This window comes from Colobus angolensis, unplaced genomic scaffold (assembly GCF_000951035.1).
Source record: "Colobus angolensis palliatus isolate OR3802 unplaced genomic scaffold, Cang.pa_1.0 Scaffold18, whole genome shotgun sequence".
Taxonomy (NCBI): Eukaryota; Metazoa; Chordata; class Mammalia; order Primates; family Cercopithecidae; genus Colobus; species Colobus angolensis.
The window spans coordinates 4741742-4752948 of record NW_012114932.1 but is presented as its reverse complement, the minus strand read 5'-3'; the positions used below and the strand labels follow the sequence as shown (position 1 = coordinate 4752948).

At 38.5% G+C, this 11207-nt stretch overlaps 1 protein-coding gene across 1 annotated transcript in view; it reads right to left on the bottom strand.

Moving 5' to 3' along the window:
- SMARCC1 (SWI/SNF related, matrix associated, actin dependent regulator of chromatin, subfamily c, member 1) overlaps positions 1 to 11207 on the bottom strand; it is a 201763-nt gene that overhangs the window by 103059 nt on the left and 87497 nt on the right. Inside the window, exons 11-15 of the mRNA XM_011939320.1 lie at positions 9166 to 9203; positions 6311 to 6432; positions 4792 to 4863; positions 2242 to 2355; positions 672 to 825 (exon numbers count right to left, since the gene is read on the bottom strand). Coding sequence (XP_011794710.1) covers positions 672 to 825; positions 2242 to 2355; positions 4792 to 4863; positions 6311 to 6432; positions 9166 to 9203 — 500 coding nt within the window. The remainder of the gene's footprint in view (positions 1 to 671; positions 826 to 2241; positions 2356 to 4791; positions 4864 to 6310; positions 6433 to 9165; positions 9204 to 11207) is intronic.

The following is an 11207-nucleotide window of genomic DNA, read 5'->3' as shown; positions in this document are numbered from 1 at the left end:
AAAAAAAAAAAAAAAAAAACAAAAAGGTTAATACTGGAACTTAAGCCACTCTTGGTGGATTTCCTACGAAAAACAATAAATACCCACACTTCTACACTATACTTCCAACAAAAATTAAACATACAAGTTACATTTTGGTGTCCCTTTAAGTCCAGAAAGGATAACAAATTTTCATTACTATATTCTATTTCACAATGGAACAAAATTTATACCTTAGGTTCCTGTAAATCCAACTTAATGCTATACAGAATTTGTCTGACATAATCTGTTTGATAATGTATATATGGATGTCCACTTTACAAATCTTAGGACAAGTTATAAAGATTTCTTTGCTTCACGTTTCTAGAACACAGACTGAAGGAAGGGAAAGAAGATTTTGTATCATCTGCTTACTTATGTGTGTCTTTTTGATGACAGAAGGATAAAGGGAGTTATGCATATAAAAGTAAATTAATAATTTGATAGACTAAGGCATTGGGTTTTGGGGTTGGTGGAACAGCATTAACTTAAACACTATATATTCTTTTGGACTGTAATATTTACAGTACACCAAAACACACATACAAACGAGCATCAAAGAAACAGCACTAACAATAGCATTCCTAAATAGATATGCTATAAACAGACATTTGTTACTATTCAGGTCTGATGAAAAGTCAACATTAATTTACCTGAGGTGATCGAAGATGCAGAGGCACAAGCCCAGAGGGAGTATCAGCTAATACATTAAAATGAGGAGTAGGAGGAGGTCCCATTGCCATGGGTCTGCTTTCCGGGTCAACTTGGTAATTAACGAGTCCCCACTGCTCTAAAAAGGCATGGACCCTAAAGAATAAAGCTCGGAAAGTTAAAATCTAAAGAATCAATTTCATGTGCTTTATTATCATCATTACACCATTAAAAAACAGAAACAATAAAACAAGTAAATGTGCTCAGCAGACTATCAAACACCACAAATTACTTGACAGATTTTGTTTGTTATGTGGGGAACAATTTCTACAAGCTACAAATAATGTTGGTAACACAGCACCCCCCCAAACCTATTACAAAGTTTAATCATTTAAATCACAGAAATGAGAGCACAAATACGCATTTAGGTCCATGGTAATAAAAGAACCCACACACAGACCAAATACACACATAGAAAAAATCCACATTTTTCTTGACAGAGTCTCGCTCTGTCTCTCAGGCTGGAGTGCAATGGTGCGACCTCAGCTCACTGCAACCTCCTCCGCCTCCTTGGTTCAAGCGATTCTTCTGCCTCAGCCTCCCAAGTAGCTGAGAGTACAGGTGCCCGTCACCACGCCCAGCTAATTTTTGGTATTTTTAGTAGTAACAGGGTTTCGCCATGTTGGTCAGGCTGGTTTCGAACTCCTGACCTCAGGTGATCCACCCACCTCGGCCTCCCAAAGTGCTGGGATTACAGGTGTGGGCCACCGCACCTGGCTGTTTTTTTTTTTGGCAGAGCTAGGTCGCAGAGTTTATCCACTCCCAACCTGAATCTACTCCTTCGCTGGTTATATTATGATTTGACTAAAAAAATTAAAATGTGAACTGTAAAATCTAGAAAACTAAATTAAATATTTATTTATCTTATCTATTTTATTTTTTTTGAGACACAATCTCGCTCTGTCGCCCAGGCTGGAATGCAGTGGGACAATCTCAGCTCACTGCAATCTCTGCCTCCTGAATTCTCCTGCCTCAGCCTCCCCAATAGCTAAGATTACAGTCATGTGCCACCACACTCGGCTAATTTTTATATTTTTAGTAGAGAAGGGGTTTCGCCATGCCGGCCAGGCTCGAACTCCTGACCTCAGGTGATCTGCCCGCCTTGGCTTCTCCAAGTGCTGGGAATACAGGCATAAGCCACTGCACCCAGCTTAAATTAAATATTTTAAATTTTCAACCACTAATGCTGAACATAGTGCTCAAGCCTGCAATCACAATACTTCAGGAGGCCAAGACAGGAGAATTGCTTGAGGCCAGGAGATTGAGACCAGCCTTGGCAACATTATGAAATCCCATCTCGACAATAAAATTAAATTAATAAAATAAAATAAAAATAAAATAAATTGAATGAAATGAAAGGAAACAAAATATAATCAACCCCTAAATGACACAACTAAAATTAGGTGTTTTACCCAGTTGAAACAACCAATTTAATCAAGCAAACATTAGACGACAGCAAAGCGTAAGTAAATTCCTACAGTTAAATGTCTCAGAAAAAGTCAAACATTTTACCTCATCACAGCACACACATCTCCAGTCAAGTTCCTCCGACAAGCAGTGCTAGTTAAATACTCTTGGGGGTTTAGGCGATACGTGTCAATCATAAAATTTCGATATGCCAAGTATCTAAAAAGCAATGGCAAAATTCATAAGGTGGACACGTATCCTTTCAGAAACAATGTTACTCAGAAACTCAAAAATCTTCAGATTCCTTAGAAATACAACAAATTAAGACAAGAGCATAAAAAACAGTGATATTATACTGCGTAAAGTTATGAGTGAATTTAGAATCACAAATATGCAAAACAACTGTTTATTAATGTATAATAACAAGTAATGTAATGACATTCATGTGAAGTAACAAATTCATACTTGGTCGTGGTAGTAGTTAACTGCAGAATATGAAACTAACACATGGTTACACAGGTTATCTGCCTCACTACCACATATCTATACTTTACTGTGTGCAGGGCACTGTTATAAGCAATGTATGTCTGACAACTGAATCCTCATAATCACTCTATATTGCAGGTAGGGTCTGCTATCATCCCATTTATGGGTGAGGAAACAAACACTGAGTTGTGAGAGAATTTGTCCTAGCCACAGGGTTGGTAACTGAAGGAGCCAGAATTCATTGCAGCCAGTGTGGTGGCTCTTCAATCTATGCTCTCAACCTCTGTTGCCTATCACTTTTGTATTTCAAATGTGGCACGTGGATTTGGCTTCTGAAAATAGCTATGTAACTTCACGTGGCAGTTTTTTTTTTTTTTTTAGATGGAGTCTCACTCTGTCGCCCAGGCTGGAGTGCAGTGGCCGGATCTCAGCTCATTGCAAGCTCCGCCTCCCGGGTTGACGCCATTCTCCTGCCTCAGCCTCCCGAGTAGCTGGGACTACAGGCACCCGCCACCTCGCCCGGCTAGGTTTTTGTATTTTTTAGTAGAGACGGGGTTTCACCGCGTTACCAGGATGGTCTCGATCTCCTGACCTTGTGATCCGCCCGCCTTGGCCTCCCAAAGTGCTGGGATTACAGGCTTGAGCCACCGCGCCTGGCCCTCGTGGCAGTTCTTTAAGGGAGATCATGGCTGAGCAATAAGTAGAATCCATGAGACCAAATCCAGAAAAGAACATACGAAAATGGAGAGAGAAACTGAGATTCTGTTACAACAGATTCCAATGACTTCTGTCACAAAATATAGTACTTAATAACAAGAGTGTTAAGGACTTTGAGACCTAGCAACAGTTCTTGGCACACAAGGAAAACAAAACTCAGGCAGCCAAGATCACGCCACTGCAGTCCAGCCCGTGTGACGTAATGACTTTGTCCCCTTGCTAAAAAAAAAAAAAAATCAACAGATTATACCCTGATTAATACATGGGAGGGTATCTACAGTACTGAAAGGTGTGTACTTATATATAGGGACAAGGGTTCCAGAATTATATACTGATGAATCATCAGGGAAAGACAAAAAGTACTTCCTGCCAAACTTCTTCCTTCCAATAAGAGTTTCTCTATTTCCAATGCAAAAGCACAAAAATCCTTTATGTAATTAAGCTCAATTCACATGCAGCTATATCATCATGTCTCTCTTTTAATTAGCAGTCATGCATCAGGAAGATAAAGATTCATTTTCTCCTGGATGAATAGAACACGCACACACAAGCTGAAAGTTGTTAGGACAGACCGGGCGTGGTGGCTCATGCCTATAATCCTAGCACTTTGAGAGGCCAAGGCAAGTGGATCACTTGAGGTCAGGAGTTCGAGACCAGCCTGGCCAACATGGTGAAACCCCATCTCTATTAAAAACACAAAAATTAGCCAGGTGTGGTGGTGCATGCCTGTAGTCCCAGCTACTTGGGAGGCTGAGGCAGGAGAATAGCTTGAACCCAGGAGGCGGAGGCTGAAGCGAGTCAAGATTACAACACTGTACCCCAAGTCTGAGCGACAGAGTGAGATTCCATTTCAATTAAAAAAAAAAAAAAAGGTAAGTTGTGAGGATAAATCTGAATTCATTATAGTAAAAATTGGTTTAAAATCCAAACTTAAACTCCAAGAGCTGATGTCCATACAGTTCAAGGTTTAGAAATAAAAGAATACCCTAGGCAACATGGTGAAACCCCCGTCTCCACCAAAAAATAGATAGATAGATAGATAGATAGATAGATAGATAGATAGATAGATAGATAGACAGACAGATAGATAGATATCAGCCAGGTGTGCTGACATGTGCCTGTTCTCCCAGCTACTGAAGAGGCTCAGGTGGGAGGATCCTTTCAGTCCAGAAGGCAGAGATTGCTGTAAGCCAAGATCATGACACTGCCTGGGCAAGACAGTGAGACCCTGTCTCAAAAAAACATGAAAGAAAAACCCCCAAAAAACAAAAAAGAAAACTAGATACAATTTCCTTTGTACCATGGAATGCTATACAAATGAGATATGAACACTGTTCTGAAAGGAGTATTTGCAAACTTCCAAGAATCAGCAATAAGAAACTCAGGTGGATGCTTGAAGAGCCCCTACCACACACAGGCAAATAAACAAGTTTTCTAAAACACTGGCCTCACATTTCTGGAGTCTTGGATTTGTTTTTTCCATTGAAGAACTCAGGAAGAGCACGCCGTTCAATCACATGAATACTGAAAAGAAGAAAAAAAAGGTTTAGGAGTCTTCTTTTTAAAATAATAAAATCATTAAATATTCTAAGTAAAAGTGATGAATCCAAAACCTGAGTACTGCTTGCCAAAATTAATTGGCTTACACTAGTTTCTATGTATTAACAGCATACAAGAAAGTTAAGGAAAGCTTTCTCCTTCTTACTCCCAATACTTACTGTAGTTTTTCTATTCCCATAACCAAACTAAAAAACTAATATTGACACACTGAAAACTATACATTTTATTATTTTCTGGCATAATACATCATAACTAGATAAGAAGCCACAAGATACGAAGAATTCTTTGAAAAATGTTGACAAAAACAAAGTAGCTGGCATGGCATGGCAACCAACTGATGAAACAAATGACCAGAGTAGAGATAATAAATTTGCAAGTCTCAGCTTCCCAGGCTGTTAACATAAATGAGCCTTTGTCCAGCCCTCACAAACACTGTGATAAATTACTTTTCAGTTTTTAGTTTTGGTGGAGGTGCTGGGGAGATAAATTAATTTTTAAAAATTTTCAGTATCAATTGCTTTTAATAATATCATAGAAGTACATTTTAACAATATATACAAATACTAATAATTTTATGAAATGTTATAGGTCATAAGCAGAGATCAGGTAAAATGATCAGGCCTAACAGTATAAAAATGAACCAACTGTATATCTAGCACAAAGTTTCTGCTGCTAATACAAGTGTCATCTTCCTGATGACATTTTAAGTTTCTCAGTGGCTTTCCAGATATGCAACATGTAAGTACTGGTTGCATGGCAAAGAGCAAATCGATGGTCTGGGAATATAACTCAAATTATTCATTCTTTGAGTATTTGGTAACATTTAAATTAAATTGGATTTGTAGGGTAAAATACTATAAATACAATGAATTACCTGCAAACTTCTAGAAAGACAATTTCTAAGATGAATTAATGCTATATAAATATATATAATGACTTCTAAAAGAATAATCGTAAGGAACTAATTACATAATTCTAATGTAACTCCCAATGTTTTCATTGTTACAGGTTAGGAAGAGCCCACTTTTAAAAAAATTCTGTTTATCTTTGGAATGTGTTTGTGTTTGTTTGTTTTGTTGTTGTTGAGATAGAGTCTTGCTCTGTCACCCTGGCTAGAGTGCAGAGATGTGATCTAAACACACGCGTGAACCTGGGACGGGGAAGCTGCAGTGAGCCGAGATCACACCACTGCACTCCAGCCAGGGCGACAGAGCAAGACTCTGTCTCAACAACAAAACAAACAAACAAAAAAACATAAACACATTCCAAAGATAAAAATCACTTTCCATCTCCCTTCGTCAAAGGTGACAGTAATTTCTGATGAGGAACATGGGCAGAAAGGCACAACCTGATTTCAAGGAAAGTTCTTGTACTGCTCAGTACCATGCTCACAGATGAAGTGGTCACTCACCAGTTATAATCAAACCATGATGCATAACTAGGAATAATAATGTGATTGGTCTGCTCTGTCACATTATCTTCCCCAGGGTCAACTGATCGACTCTGATCACCTTTGGCAGGATCTTCATCTTCCTACAGAAAAGAAGACAAAGTTGAAAGAAAGAAAGAAAGAACTACAGATATCTATCTATCTATCTATCTTGATATATATGTATCTATATATAACATCTCTCACACTTTAGTTGTTAGGTTAAATAAAATGAAGCTCCCTGGGCCGGGCGCGGTGGCTCAAGCCTGTAATCCCAGTACTTTGGGAGGCCGAGACGGGCAGATCACGAGGTCAGTTCGAGACCATCTGGCTAACAAGGTGAAACCCCGTCTCTACTAAAAAATACAAAAAACTAGGCGGGCGAGGTGGTGGGCACCTGTAGTCTCAGCTACTTGGGAGGCTGAGGCAGGAGAATGGCGTAAACCCAGGAGGCGGAGCTTGCAGTAAGCTGAGATCTGGCCACTGCACTCCAGCCTGGGGGACAGAGACTCCGTCTCAAAAAAAAAAAAAAAAAAAAAAAAAAGAAGCTCCCTGATTCGATCAGATATTCAAAAAACAAATTTCAAGTAAAAACAACCTTTCACAGTATTTAAGTTAGTTTAAGGTACAAGGTAGCCAGCTGACAGATAAGGTTTTGTTGCTCATTTATGATAATGAGGGAATCAATGCAGAGAAGATAGGTCTCTCATAATAAGATTAACAAGTTGATTGAATAAAAGTCTGTTTCAATGTACAGGACTTCAGACTAAATAAATAACTCATAACCTAGATCTCATTCCATAACAGCTTGCTTCTTCCTTGCCCAGTTTTACTTAATCTAAAGTAAATGTTTACTTGATATACATTTTTATCACATACATTTAAACGTATTTTAAATACGTTTTTTGATATTGAAATGCTCTCCAATTTTCTCTCTGTGGTGATTTTATTATTTGTAACCTTATGAAATTCTTTTCTATTAAAAAAACAAATTATGGACTGGGCAAGGTGTCTCACGCCTGTAATTCCAACACTTGGGAGGCTGAGGCAGGAGGATCACTTGAGACCAAAAGATCAGGACCAGCCTGGGCAACACAGTCAGACTTTGTCTCTACTAAAAATTTAGAAATTAGCTGGACATAGTGGTGCATGCCTGCAGTCCCAGCTACTTGAGAGGCTGAAATCAGGAGGACTGCTTGAGCATAGGAGGTCAAGGCTGCAGTGAGCTGTGTTTCCACCACTGCACAGCACTCCAGCCTAGGCAAGACCCTCCCTCAAAAAAATAAGCAAAAACCCAAATTTTGAATCAGTTTTCTTTTACAATGGTTCCAAAATTTAATTTCTACCTTTAACTTAATTCAACCTAAATTTCCTGTTCAGTATCTGAAGTGACAATCTAGTGTTACTACCTATAAACTTAACAGTTTCTATAAGAATAGTAAAAAGGAATAAATTTAAAGCTGAAAACACCAAGGACTCTAGTTATTACTTAAATGATATTGAATACAAACATGATAATAACGATGACAAGGGTAACAAATTTTATTTCCCAAAGAAGCTAGCAAAAAATATTCTCAAGGCTGACCTCTTTTTATTATGGCTTTAGTTAATACATTTTTGTGGTATAGACTTTACAAATCATTTAGGACATAAAACATTTCCCTTATTCAGAAAAAACAGGAAGAGGCTGGCATTGCAATTAATGAAGGACAACAGTATAAGTTGTAATGACCTCAATCAGAAAACAATAAGGAGGATGACATTCTGGGAGACTGCCTTAGAGACAATACCTCTAATCCTTTCAAGCTATATAAACGACTGGTATATGGCTTCAAATCCTCTTATCTTTGGCATTAAAATGAAGGAATTTGACTTTCCTTTTTTAGCTGGGACCACAGGCAGATGTCACCACACCAAGCTAATTTTTTAAGTTTTTGTAGACGCAGGGTATCCCCGTGTTGTGCTGGCTGGTTTTCAACTCCTGGGCTAAAAGTGATTCTCCCACCTGGCCTCTCAAAGAACTAGGATTACAGACATAGCCACTGCACTCAACACTTTACATTAAAAAAAGACAGAGTGTCTTGCACTATTGCCCAGGCTAGAGCACAGTGGCAAAATTTTGGCTCACGCCAGTATAGAATTCCTAACCTCAAGCAATCCTCCCATCTCAGCTTTCCAAAATGCTGAGGTTATAGATGCCAGTCACTATTTACTCTAAATAACATCTTTTTGTACAGGTAATGTTCATTAATAAGTGGCTCTTTGACTAAATAACTTTTATTTTTGTTTTTTTAAATTATAGCACATCAGGCACACTAGCAGGGAAGATGAAAATTTCCTCTAAGTAAAATCTTGGGGTCCAAGAAAGTCAAGTATTTTGCCAAGCGCAGTGGTTGTCACCTGAAATCCCATCACTTTGGGAGGCTGAGGCAGGCAGACTGCTTGAGCCCAGCAGTTCGCAACCAGCCTGGGCAACATAGAAAAACTCCATCTCTACAAAAAATAAAAAAATTAGTTGGGTGTAGTGGTGCACACAAGTAGTCTCAGCTACTCGGGAGGCTGAGGTGGGAGAGGGATCACCTGAGCCCAGGAGGTCAAGGTTACAGTGAGCTGAAAGCCTGTCTCAAAACAAAAAACTAACAAAAACACCTTCCAGAAATGGTTCTTATGCTGTATTTGTTTTCCTTGGGGAAAAACTAAAAAATAAATAAATAATTCAAAAACCAGAAGGGCTTCATAGTCCAAAAATTGGGCTACATACAATTCAGTGCTTCTACTGTTCGGTACACAGGACCCTTAGAGAAGCTCTCTCACAACAGGCTTAACTGAATTGTTACCTTTCCTCCTGCTGTGACTGTTTCTTCATCCTGCTCATCTGCAAAACCAAAACACACAATTCATTTTCAAAACAGGTAAATGTTCTTTGGGTTATTTGGAAAATTAATGGTCTAAGAACTGAAACTGGACAAAGAAAAGGAATGAAATAGAGTATTATAAAAGCAAAATCACTCTGAATAATTCACTAAATTAGAATTTTACACAGAATCACAGACGTAATTAGAAATTCAAAGCAAAGATCATTAAAAATTTCAAACAGTAGGGAATTTAATTACTACTTGAGCTAATATCATAGTCATGATCTTAATAACAGACACAGGACTTGATTATGATTCTTGTCTCCTGGGTTTTGCTAAAATAACAACATTTTGGGTTCCAAAAGAATTGAGTAAAGAATGATGAGTAAAAAAACAAGTGATAACCAATCCCTTACTAACCTTAGTAAGACAATGCCTTCTGAGGATACAGGGCTCAGCATGAGAGAAAGCCCAGGTAAAATTTATAAACTAGACAGTTGATTTCCACAGTGAAAAGCAAAACTGCCAGTACAGAATAGGAAAGAGGTAGTATTAAAGAACAACAAATTACATTATTATATGTCTGTAATATTTAAGCTTTTTATGACTACTGTGACAGTTGGCACTAGGTAAGGCATGATGAAGTTCAAAAAGAACACAAGATGCTGGGTGCAGCAGTGCACATCTACAGTCCCAGCTATTCTGGAGACTGAAGTGGGAGAATCACTCAAGGCCAGGAGTCCAAGTCCAGCCTGGGCAACACAGCAAGATCTTATCTCTTATTAAAAAAAAAAAAAAAAAAGGGTAGGGTGCAGTCACTCACAGCTGTAATACCAACACTTTTGGTGGCTGGTACGGGATATAGCAAAAATAAACAGAAATTTATCAGATTTTGAAAAATGCTATACAAAGAATAAACATGAATATATTAGAGAGGAAGTGGGTAGGCGGATACTTCAGAGCAAGTAAAGAGGTGTCTCTGAAAAGGTGGCCTTTAAGTTGAAATGTTAAGAGATGAGAAAGACAAGGTAATTATTCCACGGAAAGGAAAAAACCAAATCAAAGGGCCTCCAGTTGGATTGGCTTGGTGACTTCACAAAACAGAAAGCCACTATGAAAACGCATAAAGGCTGAGCAAAATAGACAAACCACAACAGCAAGTGCAGTGATACAAAGCATTGGCAGGAAACATAAGACAGACCAGGACCGAAATTGGGATTCTGCAAAATATTTGGAAAGAGGTTACTGAACCTCTTTAAATCTCCATTTCCTCATCAATAAAACAAAACAGTTTAATAGTGAAGTGCAAACACACGTAGAACAAGATCTGACAACTACTCATGCCACCCAGAGATGGACATGGTGGCTTAATGTGTGAGTTAGTCACAAATACTTGCTAACAAGGAATAGGCGATTCTGGATGTGAAAAAAATACGGTATTAATTACCAGTAGGAGTTCTGCAGCTCTGCACAGTGACTATTTTTATCTAGGAAGTAACTAACAGAAAGAAATCTAGGTAAGGCTGCCAAAAACAAACACTTGGTACATTGGACAATGGTAAACCATAAGATAACCAACCTGTTACCAGAAACTATTAGTTTGACTTAATAATCTCTCCCATTACTCAAATTACACATTTTTAGTCTGACAAGTTTCATTCCCCAAGGTAGTCTTGGTACTCAATGGAAAGATACTTCTGATAATACTAAATTAGCTGATCCCTAAATGGTAATATTCAATAAATGTTCTCTTCCTTCTTTCAGATGTGAGAAAAGATGCTCCACACCAAACAACTGAATCCTTCAGAGACCTGAAGAATGAAAGACCTATATTTGACGAGGTAGCATATAAGGCAGAACACAGAGCAGTTAAAACAACAGCTCTGGTCAGGCACAGTGGCTCACGCCTGTAATCCCAGCACTTTGGGAGGCTGAGGTGGGTGGGTCGCCTGAGGTCAGGAGTTCGAGATCAGTCTGGCCAACCTGGTGAAACCCCATCTCTACTAAAAATACAAAAATTAGCC